At 40.4% G+C, this 21,391-nt stretch overlaps 1 protein-coding gene across 2 annotated transcripts in view; it reads left to right on the forward strand.

Moving 5' to 3' along the window:
- LOC129869057 (complement factor B-like) overlaps positions 1 to 14,298 on the forward strand; it is a 15,412-nt gene extending 1,114 nt beyond the window's left edge. The window contains exons 4-18 of one of the 2 annotated variants that reach the window (XM_055943529.1): positions 176 to 358; positions 537 to 623; positions 806 to 948; positions 4,087 to 4,234; positions 4,369 to 4,497; positions 4,645 to 4,740; positions 10,048 to 10,185; positions 10,312 to 10,418; positions 10,862 to 10,991; positions 11,169 to 11,307; positions 11,961 to 12,040; positions 12,149 to 12,261; positions 13,248 to 13,377; positions 13,559 to 13,608; positions 13,843 to 14,298. In XM_055943529.1, coding sequence (XP_055799504.1) covers positions 176 to 358; positions 537 to 623; positions 806 to 948; positions 4,087 to 4,234; positions 4,369 to 4,497; positions 4,645 to 4,740; positions 10,048 to 10,185; positions 10,312 to 10,418; positions 10,862 to 10,991; positions 11,169 to 11,307; positions 11,961 to 12,040; positions 12,149 to 12,261; positions 13,248 to 13,377; positions 13,559 to 13,608; positions 13,843 to 14,025 — 1,856 coding nt within the window. In that variant the 3' untranslated portion in view covers positions 14,026 to 14,298. Of the gene's footprint in view, positions 1 to 175; positions 359 to 536; positions 624 to 805; positions 949 to 4,086; positions 4,235 to 4,368; positions 4,498 to 4,644; positions 4,741 to 10,047; positions 10,186 to 10,311; positions 10,419 to 10,861; positions 10,992 to 11,168; positions 11,308 to 11,960; positions 12,262 to 13,247; positions 13,378 to 13,558; positions 13,609 to 13,842 lie in introns of both variants that reach the window. The other variant, XM_055943528.1, reaches the window with a different exon arrangement.
- Positions 14,299 to 21,391: the final 7,093 nt, after the last annotated feature.

Raw genomic sequence — 21,391 nt, forward strand, 5'->3', positions numbered from 1 at the left:
GAGTAACAAACTATCATCTGTCTGCCTCCGCCGCTCTTTTCCTCCTTAGGACCCTCTTTTTTTTGGTCGCACTGACCCGTTGGAAATGTAGCTCAGCCTCACGCTGTGACCTTTCTGCCTCTCTCACACCCTCGCTCTCTGTTCCCCGCTGACATTCTCCCACATTGTTTTACAGCAGGAGGCGGAGAGCGTTGTGCTGACCCTGGGATTCCGGCCGGTGCTAGGAGGTTTGGGTCAAGTTTTGGCATAGAAGACAAAGTGACATACCACTGTGACGAGGGCTTACATTTGCTGGGGTCAAAGGAGCGTGTATGTCAAGAGAATGGCCAATGGACTGGGACTGAGCCTAAATGTTACTGTGAGGACCCATGAAGACATCCTAAACAATGACACCTTTGCAAGCAGCGCAACACACAGTCACCAGTATTCCATTGATCAAATATACCTAAGGATTGTCACGTACAGTCCAATTTCATAGAACGCGAGAAAGAGAGATTTAACCCTGTGTTTGTCTGGTTCTTTTGTTCTTGTTGCAGACAAGCACACGTATGACACTGCACTGGAGATCACAGAGGCATTCGGCAGTGCTATCAGAGAGAGCCTTCAGTTGGCAGCGCCCATCGGTAGGTCTCTCCATAACAACTAATATGTAATGTTAATCAAGTCTTTATTCTGTTGTCAATATCACCGTAACTGTAACATATTTGCCAAACCTTTCACATATTTTCCTTGCGGCACCATTCCTCACACACATCCTCTTCCACCTGTGATTGTCAAAGTAAGATATCCTGCTGGTGTCTTTCAGATGACACAGATCAGGAAGGAAAGAAGATCACGGTAGATAAAGCTGGAAAGCTTAACATATACATTGCTATGGACATCTCTGACAGCATTGTGGAGGATCAGTTTAACAAAGCAAGAAATGCTGTCAAGAAACTTATCACAAAGGTATGTCACAGGTACTCACAAGGTACAACTATATATAAATGGATTTGGCTATTTCAGCCACACCCGTTGCTGACAGATGTATAAAATCGGGCACACAGCCATGCAATCTGCATAGACAAACATTGGGCAGTAGAATGGCAGTACTGAAGAGCTCAGTGACTTTCAACATGGCACCGTCATAGGATGCCACCTTTCCAACAAGTCAGTTCGTCAAATATCTGCCCTGCTAGAGTTAGCCCGGTCAACTGTAAGTGCTGTTATTGTGAAGTGGAATCGTCTAGGAGCAACAACAGCTCAGCTGCGAAGTGGTAGGCCACACAAGCTCACAAAATCGGGCCGCTGAGTGCTGAAGTGCGTAGCATGTAAAAATGGTCTGTTCTCGGTTGCCATGCTCACTATGAGTTAAAAACTGCCTCTGGAAGCAAGGTCAGCACAATAACTGTTCATCGGAGGCATCACGAAATGGGTTTCCATGGCTGAGCAGCCGCACACAAGCCTAAGATCACCATGCGCAATGCCAAGCGTCGGCTGGAGTGGTGTAAAGCTCGCCGCCATTGGACTCTGGAGCAGTGGAAACGCGTTCTCTGGAGTGATGAATCACGCTTCACCATCTGGCAGTCCGACGGACAAATCTGGGTTTGGCAGATGCCAGGAGAACACTACCTACCCCAATCCATAGTGCCAACTATTACATTTGGAAGGGAAGGAATAATGGTTTGGGGTTGTTTTTCATGGTTCGGGCTAGGCCCCTTAGTTCCAGTTAACGGGAAATCCTAACCCTAAAGCATACAATGACATTCTAAGCAACTCTGTGCTTCCAACTTTGTTGCAACAGTTTGGGGAAGGCCCTTTCCTGTTTCAGCATTACAATGCCCTGTGCACAAAGCGAGCTCCATACAAAATTGTTTTGTTGAGATTGGTGTGGAATAACTTGACTGGCCTGCACAGAGCCCATCGAACACCTTTGGAATGAATTGGAATGCCGACTGCGAGCCATGCCTAATCACCCAACATCAGTGCCTGACCTCACTAATGTTCTTGTGGCTGAATGGAATCATGTCCCCGCAGCAATGTTACAACATAGTGTAAAGCCTTCCCAGAAAAGTGGAGGCTATTATAGCAGCAATGGGGGAACCAACTCCATATTAATGCCCATGATTTTGGAATGAGATTTGTTCATGTATGTTATGCGGTTGCTGAGTAATTTAGGTCTTAGCAGGGGATCCCTTAAAGAGAATCCCTGGTACTTTTGTATACTTTTTAGCCACTAGTTCTGAAAGTAGCTCTCACAAGCCAAAAGTGGTCCCAGAAAATTGCTTACAACATCACATATGTGCAGATATGTGCACCACGTCATTGCTCTCTCTCTCTCTTTCTCGCTCTGCTGTGTGTGCACTTGCTAGCTGTCACTTACAGTGCATTCAGAAAGTATTCACACCCATTGACTTGTTCCACATTTTGTTACGTTACAGCCTTATTCTAAAATTGATTAACTATTTTTTTTTCTCATCAATCGACACACAATACCACATAATGATTAAGCAAATGTAAAAAAAAAAAATACATTTTTGTGAATCTATAAAAAATAAAATCTGAAATATCACATTTACATAAGTATTCAGACCCTTTACTCAGTACTTTGTTGAAGCACCGTTGGCAGCGATTACAGCCTCGAGTCTTCTTGGGTATGACGCTACAAGCGTGGCGCACCTGTATTTGGGGTGTTTCTCCCATTCTTGTTGTCCTGTTGGAAGGTGAACCTTCACCCAGGTCTGAGGTCCTGAGCACTCTGGAGCAGGTTTTCATCAAGGATCTCTCTGTACTTTACTCCATCTTTCCCTCGATCCTGACTAGTCTCCCAGTCCCTGCAGCTGAAAAACATCCCCACAGCATGATGCTGCCACCACCATGCTTCACCATAGGGATGGTGCCAGGTTTCTTCCAGACGTGACGCTTGGCATTCAGGCTAAAGGGTTCAATCTTGGTTTATTCAGACCAGAGAATCTTGTTTCTCATGGTCTGAGTGTCCTTTAGGTGCCTTTTGGCAAACTCCAAGCAACCTTAAGGTGTCTGTTCCTGAGGAGTGGCTTCCTTCTGGCCACTCTACAATAAAGGCCTGATTAGTGGAGTGCTGCAGAGATGGTTGTCCTTCTGGAAGGTTCTCCCATTTCCACAGAGGACCTCTGGAGCTCTGTCAGAGTGACCATCGGGTTCTTGTTCAGCTCAGTTTGGCAAGGCGGCCAGCTCTATGAAGAGTCTTGGTGGTTATAAACTTCTTCCATTTAAGAATGATGGAGGCCACTGTGTTCTTGGGGACCTTCAATGCTGCAGATATTTTTTGGTACCATTCCCCAGATCTGTGCCTCGGTTTCTGCTCTTACATGCACTTTTAACTGTGGGACCTTATATCGACAGATGTGTGCCTTTCCAAATTATGTCCAATCAATTGAATTTACCACAGGTGGACTCCAATCAAGTTGTAGAAACATCTCAAGGATGATCAATGGAAACAGGATGCACCTGAGCTCAATTTCGAGTCTCATAGCAAAGGGTCTGAATACTTATGTAAATAAGGTATTTCTGTTTTCCTTTTTTAATGCATTTGCAAAAATGTCCCCAAAACTGTTTTCGCTTTGTCGTATGGGGTATCGTGTGTAGATTGATGAGTTGAAAAATTTGTTTAATCCATTTTTAGAATTAGGTTGTAACGTCACAAAATGTGGAAAAAGTCAAGGGGTCTGAATACTTTCCGAATGCACTGTATATGGCAAGGGGCTATTGCTTATTGGTTGAACTCGAATTGCCCACGTGAGGGAAAATGTAGGGGAAATGGCACAGCACAGCTTCCAGAAAAACAGTTACAGTATATTGTGGCGAATTGAGGTAAAACAGTAACTCTGCTCATAGATTATGTATTTATGAACTACACATTGACACATCCAGCCCAAAGCGGGAGGTTTAAAAAATAGTCAGTATTCGCAAAAGTACCAGAGCATGTCTTCTTAACCCTTAATGTATGCACATCACACAAAAAATGACTGACACTATGCCTTCAGTTATTGTTCACCACAGTTTTCCACTCCTATTCCTTGACACACATCTAAATGTAATTCTGTCCTGCACCTTGTGCTTTCACAGGTCAGCTCCTTCGCAGTCAGCCCAAATTACGAAATCCTTTTCTTCGCTTCTGATGTATTAGAAGTTGTCAACATATTAGATTTTTCTGGAGAAAAAAGAAAAAAACTTGAACAAGTCTTGGCTGACTTGAACAACTTTAATTATGGAGGTGAGCAAAGATTGACCGTACATGTATTTACATCATCATCATTGCCCAAACTATACACTCATCCAGTTATCCATAAACTTGACAAATAGTGTGTGTGTGTGTGTGTGTTTGGATGTGTGTGTACTTTTTCACAGAGAGAGAAAATGTTGGGACCAATCTCAACCTTGCTTTTAAAACCATCCTGGAACGCATGGCTATCCAAAAACATCGAAATGAAACTTTATTCAAGGAGGTCCACCATGTCCTCATATTTTTCACAGATGGTACTGTACCGTAGTACTACTAGTCATGTATATTTGTTTGGAAAGTATTTGACTTGCATTATTGATTGCAGCTTATTTTTTAATACATTTTTTAAAGTTCAGCTTTGGTCAGCTCAGTAATAATCTCTTGACTGTCTTTTCTTGCAGGTGCTTTCAACATGGGGGGTAGGCCCGAAACCACAGTGGCCAAAATCAGGGAAATGGTCTACATGAATCAAAAGGAAGAAAGGGATCAATATCTTGGTGAGGTCAAAGTTATTTGTGTTGTCTTGACATTGGTATTTTATTAGGATTCCCATTAGCTGTTTGTTGCAAAATCAGCAGCTACTCTTCCTGGGGTTCACACAAAACATGACATAATACAGAGCATTAATAGACAAGAACAGCTGAAGGACAGAACCGCATTCAACGACAGCCTGACATTCTAGTCTTAACTATTCATTTCCTGTATACAAGTTGTCTGTCTAACTATAGACTGACCCGGGTCTACATAGTGCACACAACAGTCGGCTCGAGAATGATGGTCAAACATCAATGGGTTGTGGCACTGTACGATATTCAAATTCATTCAAGTCAGCTATTATCTCAAGTATATAAATATTCTTTTTTTGGGGGACCAACTTATTATTTAGTTTTGTAGAAAGAAAATGTGTGTGTGTGTGTGGGGGGGGGGGGGGGGTTTACAGGTACAAAAAAAGTAAATCAAAGAAATGCATACAAAGATAACCCCAACCCATTTAGGGATTGGCATATTTTAATCATCAATTGGAGACGATTTCCATATGTTTCAAGACAGGCCAGAGATGTGTCCATTCTAGTCTATCAAAAGCTTTTTCTGCATGGAGAGATTATACAGCCCAGGGAGCTGTTGTTTCTGATGGAGTATCTTAGATATGTAATAGTCCACGGAGGTTATCTGAGGATGAACGCTTTATAACAAACCGCTTTCGTCCATGTGGCCCTATTTGGGTAAGTAAGTCTCGAGACGGGATGACAACATTTTAGAAAACAGTTTAATATTTGTGTTTATCAAAGATAGTAAGAACACTGGGGGAATCCCAACTTTTTTTAATAGAAGCAAAATTAGTCCTGTATTCACATTTCTCCCAAATTAACTTTTGTGAATGGCTGCATTAATCATTTACAGCAATAGTCGACCTAATTGATTCCAAAATGTTAAATAGACCTAAGGAGGAATACCACCCCATTCAGGAAATGTGCCTTTATTCATGCTATCCAATGCCTTTTTGAGTTCATTGAGAGAGAATTGGGCTCCCGGCGAGGTGGCATCCTTTTAGAAAGGACTTAGTCTGACTTGGTGTAGATTTACAATCAGAAGTGTACAGTTCTTTATAGAAGCGAGAGAATCTTGGAGTAATCTGATAGTAATTCCCCTGTTTCAGATTAACAGTTGCTATATCAGTTCATTGATCATTACTGCATAGCTTGTTGGCCGGTAAACGACTGGGACGATTACCATGGAAGAAATGGTCGAGTCTTACTCAGAGGATGGCAAATTCTGCTTCTGTCTTATCAGTAAACGATGTTCTGTCTTGACTTTAGAAAGAGTAGTAGCTACCTGGTCTGAAAAGAGGGTTTCTTGAGAACGGTTAACAGCATTTCCACATTCTTTCAAGTAAAAAAAGCCATATTACAACCTATGTTTAATTAATTGCGTTGTTTGCTCTATAACCCATTCATTCATACACCACCGGGTTATGCAATAAGACCGTGACAACAAAAAGACAACTGTCACACAGTGGCGGAATAAATTAAACTACACATAGGTTTGTTTCATCACAAAACCAGAGAGCAACATCTGTCCGGTGAAGTCCACAAAGCAAATATTGCATGAAACAAACAGTTATATGACCTATAGCATGGTCAAGCACGTTCATGTTTTCGACAGTTTACTAAATAAACAACGACTGATTTAGAACCATGGAGTTGCAGCAAGGCAGCACAAAGACTACAGGAGCCCTGCCTCCACTATTCCAGCACCATTTCAACTTAAACATCAAATCAACCAGGCTATATGCTTAGTTTAAAACACCAAAAACAATTTAGTCCAATCAATGTTGCTAAATATCATGTGGCTGTCCATGGCACTGATTTCTGTGTGTGTCTGTGTGTGTGTGTGTGTGTGTGCAAGTAAAACAAAAAATGATGATTCACTCTACTTGCAGTCTAGTTGAATGCTAATGCCATCCTCTCGTTCATGTTGGCAAAATGGTCTATGGCTCTGTCATAAAGAGTTTTTGTTGTCATAGGCTACCTAGCTTAAATGCTTGCTAGCCTGACTTCCTCACATGGGCGACAATGAACCAGCTAAGCTAGCTAGCTAGTTAATGTGAGTCTACTAGGCTACATATTGAACTTCAATCGTCTCAGGCCAGTGGCACAACATATTCATTTATGGTTAGATCAGAATCATTACAGAGAATGTACAGAGAATTAAGTCAAAACCACAAGTCCAAATCACTCTCTCCATCCATGGCTTAGAAGAGGGCCGATTTAGCAAGCTAGCGACTGCTGGACATCAACACAAACAGACCAGAAACAGTCACGTTTTGCAAAGGAAGTGATTTGATTGCTCTGAAACCAAATCCAAACTGGCCTCCCTTGGGGGGCGTTTTGCTGCACTGGGACAACGCTGATTGGCTAATTATTTTATCAAGGGAGGCCAAATGCTTGCTGGCATCAATCCATCAAATGCTACAGAGGCAACATGTTAAAATCTTTTGGTTCAGACAGCATCAGATACATGTGCTACACATACTGAGAGAGGTGCGCTGTTACCCTCGCTCTGATGATTCTCCAGTGAGATTCAGCCACTTGCGAGTTGACAGAAAATATTTAAAACACAACAGAGACGAAAGATAGATTATTTTAGATTTTTTAAAAGATGTATTGGTCAAATATTTGTGGAAGCCTGGCTTCTCTTGACATTCATGAATACACGCCACTGGCCTTGACGTGCTTCTTGAATAAATCTTGAGCCTCCTTGGCATTGGAAAACATGTGTTGTATTCTGGAAGGTCAAGATTAGTTTTCCCGGGTGGCTGAAGCCGCATCTCAGGGTTAGCTTGCGTAGCTGGGATCTCGCCTCGTTGTAGGTCGCCCTCTGTTTCTGCAGTTCGGCACTCAGATCTGGGTAGATACTAATCCTCTTCTCCTCATACCTCAGAGCCCCCGATTCCGCTGCGAGACGAACAATTTGCCGTTTGACTTAAAAACTGTGGATTTGTACAATCATACACGAGATCCGTTCATGAAGAGGACCTTTGCGAAGAGCAATGTTTATCAACGGCATGGGACCCAGCTTCTCCTGCCCAAACAGTTCATAGAAAATATTGTTCATGAAGGAAGTTGGGTTGCCCGCTTCCAAACCAGTTTCAAGTCCTGTGACCCGCATATTGAATTTACAGGAATGATTGTTCAGTGATTCTGTTTTATATTTTAGGAGTTTGATTTCCTCATCTAGCGTAGTTTGCACTGTTTCCAGGTCTGTCACGTTGGCCACTGTCTCCAAACGTAGATATCCACTTTAGAAGTGAGCAGTGCAATATGTTAATCTATCAGTTTTAATTGCAAGTTGAGGACAGAGGTCATTTCCTCACAAACAATCTCTCGAATAGTAGTGGCCAACTCTTTCTGTTGTTGGGTGTTGAGAGCCGCCATGTTCCCACTGGTGAATTGTGTATGAACAGAATATGCCAGCTGTTGGAGCGAAATAGACCTGATATTGTTCCTTGAAATACAGTGAACATCCCACATCTTAATGTGATATTATATGTTGACAATTATTTTTAAATAAGATGACCAACCCAATTTGTCTATCCCCGCCAGACGTGTCCGTGACAATCAGGTTAAAATACGACAACCAACTGTGAACCAACTATATTAATTTGGGGAGATGCCGAAACATTCACGGACAGTTAGCTAACTTGGTTTTGCTAACAAATTTCTCCTGGGAGATGTTATTTGTTGTTATTTAACCTGAAATTCATATGGCCCTTTGTTTTAACCGGATCTTCGTAGAATATTGACTCATTTTGAGTCACAAAATCGTGTTCTCTACTCCAATAGTTCATCCCAGAGATAAAAGGGGAAACCTAGCTAGTTTTTAGTTTTACCTCGTTTTACCAACGTGGGTATATGCTAGTGAAAACCAATGAGTAGACGGGAGAGGCAGGAACTGCAGCTCCTCAAGCACAATGTTCCCTCTAATCTTTTTAGAGCATTGAGCACATTTCAGGTCTGCTGAGCGCAAACTTGAACATTGTGAAAGTTCTGTGCAACTTCCAGTGCGTGTGTTTACTGTGAACACTGAGGCTGTGCCCGCTTTAAGTTACACTTTTAACAGTGGCCAAGTAGTTTCATTTTGTTTGTTGCATTGAAAGTCGTTAATAGTGTGTTGATTCAATCACACTTGCCACAGTAAAGGGAAACGTTGATAGTGTTAACAGGGAGGCACAGGTGAGTGAGCTTACATTTAAATAATTCGCTTTTTATTTTTTATTTTACTGAACTGATGGTTCCTGCATCTGACAGTCAGTCTCGGCGGAGGGAGAGAGCAGCAGACTGAGGGTCCGCCTCTCAACATCCCTCTTCTCCTCCTTCCCTCCACTGACCAAAAAGGGACGCTGTCTTCCAGCTTTCTGCCTCAATGCAAAATCATGTTCCTCCTATGAACAGAGAAAGTGACGTTTTCCTCAATACTAAGAAACACCCAAGGCGCTAATAATAACAACAATGCGAGTTTATAAATATACTTTCCTTTTTCATTCATTTCTGCTGCAGTGCTTGTTGTAGAGCCGAGTGGAAATACGAAGAACGTGCATTTTATGGCTTATAAAAGTGTTGAATACAAAGTGTTGACAGTGCTGAGTAAGAACTTAAACATGAGCTCACTTATAAAAACACAATCTCTTTGCTGTGTTCGTTGACAGTCTCGCTCTAGTCAGGTTTTTCAACATTTTGAAATCTCTCATGATCAATTTTGCTGTAGCTTTCTTTTATGCCTGCACTGTACTGTATGCAGTGTAATCTGAGCCATCCGATTGGCCAGCTGTAGGACTATAGTGCATTTGATTTGCTCTCTGGGCCTGCAGATGTTGTACCTTCAGACCCATGAAATAGTTAAAAATGGCAAAAGTTTGCCTACCCGGAACGCAGTGCAGCTGAATCGGGTGCACCTGCCACCAACAGCCGGATATTATTTTTTTAAACAAATAGGCTTTATCTTTGTTTTTTTAGAGGGAACATTGGCCAATCTTCTTTATTAGAACCCTATAATATAGGGCCTGGCTACAAGCAGCAGTTTGGATGAAATGATTGAATAACATTTTTGCAACACTCGTGCACGCATCGCGGACGGTCTGCTCAGCATGTCTGTTAAATTCATAGTTATTTTGCAAAAGAAAGCCACGAGTTTCAATATGCCAACATAACCGGAACTCCTAGGTCTATTACCTAAGTATGTGAATGTTCTTGATTCATCTAATGCCTAATGCTTTTGGAACTTCCTCTTGTTTCTTTGTTTTTTAGATATCTATGTTTTTGGTGTTGGAAGTGAAATCTTTGATGAAGATATCCAGCCACTTGTGACAAAACGGGATAATGAGGACCACTACTTTAAACTAAAGGATGGTACAGAATTGGAAGAAACCTTTGATAAAATAATTGGTGAGTCCTTCTAATTTGACCAGCAAATATGAGAGTGTGTCTCTGCATGGACTTTGTTCCCTCAGAGAGTGCTATATTTGAGTGTCTTTCTATCAGTGTGTTGAGCCACCTCTCTCCTCTATGTAGATGAAAGCAAAGTTGTGGGTCTGTGCGGGCTCCATAGAAACTACGACCATGACACCGCAGACACCATACGTGTAAGATATCCCTGGAATGCAAGGATTGGCATCCCGGTAATTACTCATGCCTCATTTGTCTAAATGGAAACTCTTTTTAGTACTTGATTATTCGTCAATGCACCAGTGGCCTTTCTTCATGATCATATTTGATTTAGTGTGCAGTGCACTGTTTTAAGGTATCATTACCAATGCAATACATGACAGCTGTACTAAATTAGTTTGAATTCCAATTAGAAATGAATTAGTTAACTAGCCAGCAGACCTTGCCTTTCATTTTAGGCTGGAATTCAATCGTCACTCGGAGTGTGTTTCTGCAATGCAATTTCTCAGGTTGTTTGTGCTTTGGGAGAGTGATAAACGACAAACTGTATCCTGTCCCATCCCAGGACACACAAAGATTGACATCTTGTTGACCTTTTGATTAGATATCGATGCAAATGCTTGCATGTTGTCATTGACAGTATTTATGTTCAACCTCTCTCTCCTGCTCCGGTCAGCATGAGGATGGAAGTTATGGTAAATGCATGGGGTCTCTGGTCACTCCCCGCTTCATCTTGACTGCTGCTCACTGCTTCAAGTTCACAGACACAGCAGATCAAATCAAGATTACGGTTGGCAAAAATCAAGGTGCAACCAGCCACTCCTCCAAAAACATTTCCACTTACACCTAAAGTTTTTTTTTTAAATAGTACAACTTGTTTTTTCAGGTGATTATCATCATTGCCAGAATATAAGTCAGGATGAACTGGTGCTATTCTATGAAATAGGTTTGCTCATTTCTACTCTGGTCCTGTCTCCCAACAGTTCTAACGGGATCCCGCCTAATATTACACCCTAATTATGATATCAAAGCCAAAGAGAAAGAGGGGATAAAGGAGTTCTATGATTATGACATAGCTCTCGTCGAACTTAAGAATGATGTGGATATCTCTATCAACATAAGGTAAGACGCATACGGTCAGGTGCAAAGTGATTGGCACCCTTGATAAAGACGAGCAAAAAAGACTAGGAAATAAATTCTACAAATACTGAGCTATATTGCATGCTAAAATAAATTGGTAAATTATTTTTTACTAAAACAATTGCTCAGAGAAAGAGATTTTGTTGAAAAATAAGTAATATATATATTTGTTCGTTTTTTAACGATAGGGATATAAATTATTGCCACCCCTGTTTACAATACTCCAGCACCCTCCACTTGTGAGGATAGCGACACTGAGCCTTTTTCTAAAATGTTCTATGAGATTGGGGGTACATTGGGAGGGATTTTAGACCAACTTGGTTATCTTTTTGACATTTACTTGTTAAACAAAATCTTTCTCTGAGCAAATGTATTAGTAGAAAATACTATGATGTTCACACATTGCATACAATATAGCTCAGGATTGGTATCATTTATTTTAGTCTTTTTTTTGCTCATCTTTACCAAGGGAGACAATAATTTGACCTCTGTATGTGTTATGATGCAGAAGGAACAAGAATGAACACAGTGATTAAAGTTTATTTGTATGTATCTTAATCTAATAATCCAGCTGTTTGGAGTAATGTGTGAAACACAGTTTCTTTCATGAATTCTTACTTTACTGTCTTCCTCAGACCAATTTGCATCCCTTGCACCAAGGAAACAAGTGGTGCTTTAAGATTGTCGGGAGAGGAAATCACCTGCAAGCAACAAGGTGCAATTGCAGCACACAGCCTCTTCATCAAGATACGCATAGCCTGCTATAGAAAGGTTCAATTAGGCACCGTATGTGACCTCGTCTCGTGTATTTCTCTCCTTGCAGAAGAACTCTTGTTAAAAAATCCAATTGAAGAAGTCAGTTTCATGTCACATGATAAGGACAAGGGAAATAACAAGGATCAGCGGAGCGATGCCAAACTTAAGCTCCAGGATCAGGTGAGTGCTTGTATGATGTCTGACCACACAGACAGACAGGCCCACCAGTCTCGACGTCAACAGTGAAGAGGCGACTCCTGGATGCTGGCCTTCCACGCAGAGTTCCTCTGTCCCGTGTCTGTGTTCTTTTGCCCATCTTAATCTTTTATTTTTATTGGCCAGTCTGATGAGATATGGCTTTTTCTTTGCAACTCTGCCTAGAAGGCCAGCTTCCCGGAGTCGCCTCTTCACTGTTGACGTTGAGACTGGTGTTTTGCGGGTGCTATTTAATGAAGCTGCCAGTTGAGGACTTGTGAGGCTTCTGTTTCTAAAACTAGACACACTAATGTACTTGTCCTCTTGCTCAGTTGTGCACCGGAGCCTCCCACTCTTTCTATTCTGGTTAGAGCCAGTTTGCGCTGTTCTGTGAAGGGAGTAGTAAACAGCGTTGTATGACATCTTCAGTTTCTTGGCAATTTCTCGCATGGAATAGCCTTCATTTCTCAGAACAAGAATAGACTGACAAGTTTCAGAAGAAAATTATTTGTTTCTGGCCATTATGAGCCTGTAATCGAACCCACAAATGCTGATGCTCCAGATACTCAACTAGTCTAAAGGCCAGTTTTATTGATTCTTTAATCAGCACAACAGTTTTCAGCTGTGCTAGCATAATTGCAAAGGGTTTCATAATGATCAATTAGCCTTTTAAAATGATAAACTTAAATTAGCTAACACAATGTGCCATTGGAACACAGGAGTGATGGTTGCTGATAATGGGCGTCTGTACGCCTATGTAGACATTCCATTAAACATCTGCCGTTTCCAGCTACAACAGTCATTTACAACATTAACAATGTCTACACTGTATTTCTGATCAATTTGATGTTATTTTAATGGACAAAAAAAGTAGCTTTTCTTTAAAAAACAAAGAACATTTCTAAGTGTACACTACCGTTCAAAAGTTTGGGGTCGTGTCCCTCTCACTCATTTTTTTTTCTCTCGTGCAGAGGGAAAATTGTATTGAATTGGCTACTAAGGTAGATGGCATAACATCGGATAATCTGAAGGATGTTGTCACTGAGAACTTCCTGTGCTCGGGTGGACGTCAACCTACTAGAGATCATGTTGCCTGCAAAGGTATGTTTTAATATATAATGGGACATTGTGTGATGCACTCACTGTCTAAGTTTGTATATTTGCTTTTCAATGGATTGAGAAATTCTCTAGTTTTAAAATAGTAGTGTTGTAATTTTCTATGGGAAAAGGGTCCCATTACTTCGTCTTACATTTCCACTTCATTGTGTATGTGTGTACACAGGTGACTCCGGTGGCGCTCTGTTTAAGAACTATGATTATCGCACAATCCAGGTTAGAGACATTTATTTACAGCAGATACATAGGCACTAGACACTACCTACAGAGGGGAGCAGTAAGAAGGAGGCAACATTCTGTGCATTTCCCTCGTACTTTCTGCTCTTATCCTCTTATGTACATGGGATTTTACATATTTATTTATGTAAAATGTATTTGTAAACCTCTGGGGTCTTTAATCTACAGTTGATGTACATGAATTAGTACTGACACCGTTTCCGTTCTTCAAAGGTTGGATTGATCAGCTGGGGCACTAAAAATCTGTGCACTGATGGTAACAACGACGTCCAACAGGAGTCTGACGATGACTCCAGAGATTTCCACATCAACCTTTTTAAAGTTGTGCCCTTTCTGAAGAAGCATTTGGGGGATGACACACAAGATTATGCACCGCTTCAGTTTTTAGACAAATAGAGACGGCGATTTAAAGGTGTGCGTTTTAACAAAGTTTCATGATCATGTGATTATGTCGTTCTGGCACAACATGATCATGTGTGTGAAAAATAGTTTGCTGCACTATAGTTATCAATGAAAGTGTGCTCTTTACTAGTGCTGATGAACTCATCAACTGAATTTGAAGATGAAAATGTGTTCTTTACTAGGGCTGAGAAACTCATTAACTGAATTTGAAGATAAATGTGTTCTTTACTAGGGCTGAGAAACTCATTAAATGAATTTCAAGATGAACATGTGTTCTTTACTAGGGCTGAGAAACTCATTAAATGAATTTCAAGATAAATGTGTTCTTTACTAAAGCTGAGAAACTCATTAAATGAATTTCAAGATGAAAATGTGTTCTTTACTAGGGATGAGAAACTCATTAACTGAATTTGAAGATGAAAATGTGTTCTTTACTAGGGCTGAGAAACTCATTAACTGAATTTTAAACATTTCCTTTCTGTAGTCCTTGAATAACGCCAGCTCTGAAATACCCTTTTCTCTGTATCCCTTCTGTGTTGGCCATACTGCATACATATGGTATTGTCAGTCAGATCTACAAACACCTAAGCAGCAGCAGGATCTGGTTGATGGTTGGGGACGGGGGGACTATACGGACACTCCTGACCTGCAAAATGGTATTTAGTTAAAAAATGTGTTAAAATGAGTGTTAGGGTTAGTGTCAGGTTTATGGGTTTGGTTAAGGTTAGGATCTATTTTAGATTGTGGTTAGTGTAGTTTTCCAGGTCAGAAGTTTCCTTACTGCACTTCCCAGGTCAGGGGGGTTGGCATGTTTCTTTTTGTTTTGTTTATACAGAGAAATCATCATGGTTCCAAAAGTAGAGGAGACGTTGTACTCGGACATGTTTAATTAAAGACTTGTCAGACTTCTGTCTTTTGAAGGCAATCTTATATTCTGGGTTGTATGATGGGATAGACAGTTCAACCAAACTCATGATACATTTTTTTGTGACGTTCTTCATGAATCAGTGGGTACTGTGTATGCCACCATTATTATGTAAATTTCAAAGATGAAGACATCACAGAGGTTGAAGACAACACAATCTTCAGCCTAGCACAGAGTGGACCTTTAAAGCAGAACTCTTTATGATAGTCACGTTCGTTGAGGAATCTTTTCTCCGTTGCTCCTGTAGCCAAAACCACTGCTGTTAAAAAATTTTTTTTTTAAATGCATCATTGGACATCATTGCAATATTAATTGAGGAATATTGTACTGGTCTGGCTATTTTTAGGATTATGATTTCTTTTAGTGGTATGGGTAGTGCCATCTTGAGTTGCCATAGTAAAGACTGATGCCAATATGTCATTGGCAGGATTAAGCAAATTTTGAGTTTTGGTGAAGGGACTGAAAGTGAATGCTGCCACCTGGAGCCTCCTGGCCCTGAAAGGTTGGGAATGTTGTGAAAATTCTTACACCGGGACACTCAAAGTCAATCTTAAATGAATCATTGTTGTCAGTGCGCTGGAGAGGTTCCAACCAACTCAATGCACCATAGTACACATGTCTGTCAGAAGCTCCCCTGGGGCAGTCCCAGCAGTTGTCTTATGTATGGCTATACACAGACAAGTTATATTTGCATGATTTAGCATAATTAATTAATTATTACCATGTTGTTTCATTCATGTGATTGACCAATGCTGTTTCATAACATGTGACAGACCAATACTTCACGAGGCTTCTCCACTCTAAGCTGAGACCTTGAAACTGAGATATCTTTCATTTGTTCTCAAAACACGGTCGTTTGTTCTCGAAACAACGTTTGGTCGTACTGCCAAATTGCAGCTACTGATAGGTGCTATTTGTACAGTCAGCCCCTTGCAAGAACATAGAAAAGTGTTATTAGAACAGCACATGAATAAAACACAGAAATTGGTTATAAGAAAAGCAAACATTAATATTCCCATTACATTCCATCCTCTCCTGATAACCATTCAATTTTTATGTAAGCATTTAGATTCTAGCTTCTATATCAAAATATTCTATACTCTATTAAAGTAAGGGAAATCAACACAAATACGAAACAGACACTTCATCATTTCAAACCCTTCATTCTGGGTTGTACAATCCACTTAGTATGGTAATACTATAATCATAATCAAGGTTACACTTTATTAATGGGAGTGACTATCAAAAATACATAACGGATCTGTAGATTCAGAGGTGAACAAATCTCTTGATGTTAACCAGTGTTTCCTTATTTCTTTCCACACTTGCATTGACCTATGTTTTCACTAACTGTCCCTGGGACATCCACCTAGTCAAAACATAAAACCCAGTTGTTTATCTTGCTCATCAGCTCAGTGTTCCATATACTGTAAACAGGTTAAGGGTTTAGATGACCTTACTTACATGTTATCCTCATATCATCTCAACTTGCTAAAAGGAAAAGAACCAGAGGAAAGGGGGGCTCATCCAGAGTTGGCATCTAACTGTTTCACCATTCTCTGGAGGAGAAGAAAACAAGATGGCTGCTGAAATCTTATCAGCCAGAGAGGCACGTCGCCTTACAGCATGTTAATAACATTTCACAAGGAAGAGAGGGAGAACACGTTATAGCAGTTTCACACCAACCTTGCTAAGAATGAGATTGTAGCTCGGGCTAACCTTGTAACAATCTAGTGTCTCTCCTCACGTGTTTAGGGCACAGCTCTGTTTCTAGAAGTCTTGCCTTTCCAAATCATAATCATAATTATTGATATATTATCCAACCCAAATTTAGAATCACAGTCCTTAGTGCTTCACGTTGATTCTGTCACTTTAATTTAAGACCCTCACTTTTCTCATCACTTGTGGTAATGACAGATTGGGATTTCAATGCATTGTTAGTCAAAATTACAACATTTTGCAGTGTGCAAACCTCCACAATCAACCCAATACCCCAAATAAACAATTTTGGACAAGCCTAAATCAATTACGGCACTCATTCTTCCTTTCCTGCCGTTTCTTCATGTTCTTCTTCAGATAGTGTTTCAGTTTGTCCTTTTAATGGCACATGTTCAAAGTGGATGGCCCTTGATAATGTCTCTCACCTGAGCCGCCACTGTCCTTTACGGTCCATTATGACTTTGTCCATTTTCCTACCAGTACACCAACAGCATGAGAGAAGTTTGGACTGGATCTCTCTCCATGCTCACTCCACATGCACCCCATGTCGCTCCTGAGAGAAAAGGCAGTTGATAGTGTCGACTGCTGTGTACAGGTTGCTGGCTTGAACTCGGGTCTCACGTTAGAAGTGGTGAAGCACCATACTGAACGCCATTTTCACCAATTTCAGCCGGTTAGAGGGGGTGTTGAGGATCACACTGTTCATCGGCCGAATTATCTTCCATGCATCTAGATACCATCTCCGCCATTACCTCGAGAGAGGACAGACCAGAACAACAGTTTAGTTTAGGGTATTTGTAATTCAGGAAATCCAGACTTCTAAGACAAATGTCTTAGAGAATAACAACACACAGTTGAAACCATTTCCCCCCCAAATTGGCTTATACTCCCCTATCATCTTGGTGATCTCACTGCAGAGTTACAGGTTAGAGGAGTCGGAGGGCTAATCCTCAGGGAGTAATCTCGACCATCCAGCAGACCCAATCTGGTGAGATTTGCTATTGAAGCAGGACAAAAACAAAGAAAAGAAAACAACAGCAATACACATATATCACTCGAAGTGGGGGAACATTTCTATTCATTTAGATTGACTGTCATCCATGACCAACATCTCTTTTTCACTTTTACAGGAAGGCATGTAAAGAAAACCCCATTTACATATTTACCAAAGGGCCCCAGGGGACTGGTAATTCCCCCTTTGGACACACGTCCAAAAAAAACAACACTGCCTGTTAAATCAAATATAAACAAATTAGAATCAATAAAATTGTATTATCTCTTGATAACTCTATAAAGAAATAATTGCATCCCATAAGGTAATGGTAAAATAGACTAGAGACAGCTCTCTCCCCCTGTCCTTCTCGTGGTCTGAATCACACAAAGGACTATTGATAAATTATAAACTTCTTCTTAATTATTTGTTTTTACATAGCCCATAAAAAAAACTATGTCTCCTATCTTCCTAGTAAGGGTGATCAGGCCTCACCAGGAAGTCAGAACAGAGGTCAGAGGTCAGTCAGCCCTATTAAGTGAGTGTTTGTTTTCCTGTACCTCAGACATTACATAAAGATATTTCAAAAATGTTATGTATCAGGTTTACATTGGGTTATTCAGTACATTTCTTCTAATCAAGAGAATTTACATGTGTGCAACCAAAACTCTGACAATAGAAACTTTCATTTGTGTACAGCATTCTTTCTAACCCGTGAAAATCCCACACAAAAAAAGACCCCACACTTCTAAATCAAACAGAGTATTAACCACTAACAAATGTTAATTAACAGGTGGTTTGTGTGTGGGTGCTGGCATTTGTGTGGCAAAAATCATAGGGTAAACACAAACAAAATGGCCAGGCCTTGCTTAATTTTGGAGGTCCCTTAACAGCTGGATCCAGCACTTTTAACTGCTCTCCCAAGGCACCTGCCCCAGGAAGCCCTTTCAAAGGGAGATATACAGAATCATTGATAAACATGAAAAAAATACTTGTTAGCGGACATTCCATCAGTCCTGGATGAAAGAAAATAAACATGTACTTAGTTTTCAATATGCTACACTTTAATCAGTCCTAAAAATGCTTAATTTAATCGAGTTTACTGCATCTTGGGCAGGAAGTCTTAATAAACCCATGTGTATACAGAAATATACTAGACACATTTAGACACATTTATACTCAGTCATATCAGATGCTACGGTGTCCCGTATAGCTGAATTGGGCACCTTCTAAAGTAAACACTTCTCTTGTAATCTTAATCTTTTTGACCTGTTGCATTGACAGACAATTATGTACAAACTGTCCCTAATTTCCCCACTGTGTCTCTCACAGCTTTTTGAGTTCAGTGTGTACTGGCGGCTATCTATTGTTCCACAGGAAGGTTATCTCTAATCCACACAACAGATGACATAAACACAAGAGCAGTGGACCAGGGATTGAAGAGTGAGCAGCCTCTAATTTAATATCAGTCCCAATGCTCAATCCCTCTGTTTTACTCCTTGAAATGACTCAAATATTCCATTATTAGATTGCTAATTACCATTATTTACTTTATTGACTTACTTTCACTAGTCTCCATAATCATTTACTTCTACTAAAACCCTGCTGGTTCCAATAGGAATACCTCATCACTACTGCTTATACACACAGATCACATTTAGCTTTTCTCCCTATTGCAAGGGTTAAAACAAAACATAAGAAACATGATAACTTTCTCCATATTGGAAGGCATTGTTTTCATTTTAGTATACCTTCAAAAAGTTACTTTATATTTTTATTACCAATCTCTGTTGGATATTCAGTTTCTACTTCAATATTTATTAAAATGTCTGTTATTTTAAGATTGATATGTAATGCTTTGGAGGGATCAATATGTACTAACTGGGTTGCACTGTCTCAGTCCCCAGTAGATGTCACACTCAGTCCATAGTAAGTCTGGCACCTGAGATAACAGGGAAACAGATGCAGTTTCCATTTTGCCTACTCACGAATTGGTTTAGAACTTCATCATTTGGGATAATATATAAAAAACTCCATCGGGAGTACAATAAATTGTAGCCTTTTATGTTTAGTTAACAGAAAATCATGTTCAAAATTCATTGGTTCTATTTAACAGGGTATGGGCTTATTGCAAAATGCATTACCAGGGTGGAGGAAATCTTTTATTGGTTAAGGGTAAGTCAAGTCCTGTACAATGCTGTAACGTTTACATAGAAATGGATCCATGATCCACTCTGAACATTCCTCAGAATACTTTGTCACCACTCACGTACGTCTACATGTGGGTGTGCTAGTTGTATATTATATATATTTTCTATTCTTACTTCATCAGATCATCATAATAACCCATTATACAAATGTTATGTTACTTTATCTCTCGTAACCCATTACACACTTGTGTTACATCACAAATTCCTCATCTACACCAGTGTTCTATTCATACAGGGGTTTGAATATTCACTCTAGTGTTCTATTTAACAGCATATTTGGAAATAGTTCTCTTCTTTCATATCTCCATTCATAACAACGTTAAAACAGCAAACTCCACTGACGAGACATGTTATCCTCATATCATCTAAAGTCGTGTGGTCCTCAGAGACATGTTATGCTCGTTACCAATGAGACATGTTATCCTCGACGTTAACGAGACATGTTCTCCTCCTTACTAACGAGACATGTTATCCTCGGAGACATGTTGTCCTCTGAGATTTCGGAGACACGTTATCCTCTACCTGTAGATCCAACGGCGATGTTGGACAGAACCCTAGATGATGTTGCTAATCAGCTCACACAGAACTGGAAAACTCAGCTCACACAGAACTGGAAAACTCAGCTCACACAGAACTGGAAAACTCAGCTCACACAGAACTGGAAAACTCAGCTCACACAGAACTGGAAAACTCAGCTCACACAGAACTGGAAAACTCAGCTCACACAGAACTGGAAAACTCAGCTCACACAGAACTGGAAAACTCAGCTCACACAGAACTGGAAAACTCAGCTCACACAGAACTGGAAAACTCAGCTCACACAGAACTGGAAAACTCAGCTCACACAGAACTGGTTGTTGCATTCATTCACCTCTTTCACACGTAAGTTAGTCCCCTGACAGCTCCCATTCACTCAATACTCAATAGCTCAATTTCAAACCTCTTATTATCCACATTTCTTTTGTTATCCGCATTTTTCTCAACTTAGTATCTCCATCCAAATTCCAATCTTATTAGTAATAATTTCAATCCATCTATAATCCAAATTTCAATCAGCTTTTGTTATCCAAATTTCAATCAGCCAAATTCCAATCAATTTCAATTTCAATTGTCACATCCACATTCACTTAGTACTATTCCCAAACACACTCAGTAATCTCCTTATTACCCACGTGTATCGAATCTCTCTGTTGTTACTTGCTATGCACATAAATAACACCCTGTCACGACTTCCGCCGAAGTCGGTCCCTCTCCTTGTTCGGGCGGCGTTTGGCGGTCAACGTCACCGGTCTTCTAGCCATCGCCGATCCACCTTTTATTTTCCATTTGTTTTGTCTTGTTTTCCCACACACCTGGTATTCATTCCCTCATTACATGTTGTGTATTTAACCCTCTGTTCCCCCCCATTTCTGTGTGTGTAATTTTTTATTGTTGAGGTTGGCACGCTTCCAGCTGGTTTGCGCCAGGTTTATTTTATTACCCGTGCTTTGGGGCAGTCTGTACTTTGTACTTGTG

The sequence above is a fragment of the Salvelinus fontinalis genome, chromosome 13 (genome assembly GCF_029448725.1).
Source record: "Salvelinus fontinalis isolate EN_2023a chromosome 13, ASM2944872v1, whole genome shotgun sequence".
In the NCBI taxonomy this organism is placed as follows: Eukaryota; Metazoa; Chordata; class Actinopteri; order Salmoniformes; family Salmonidae; genus Salvelinus; species Salvelinus fontinalis.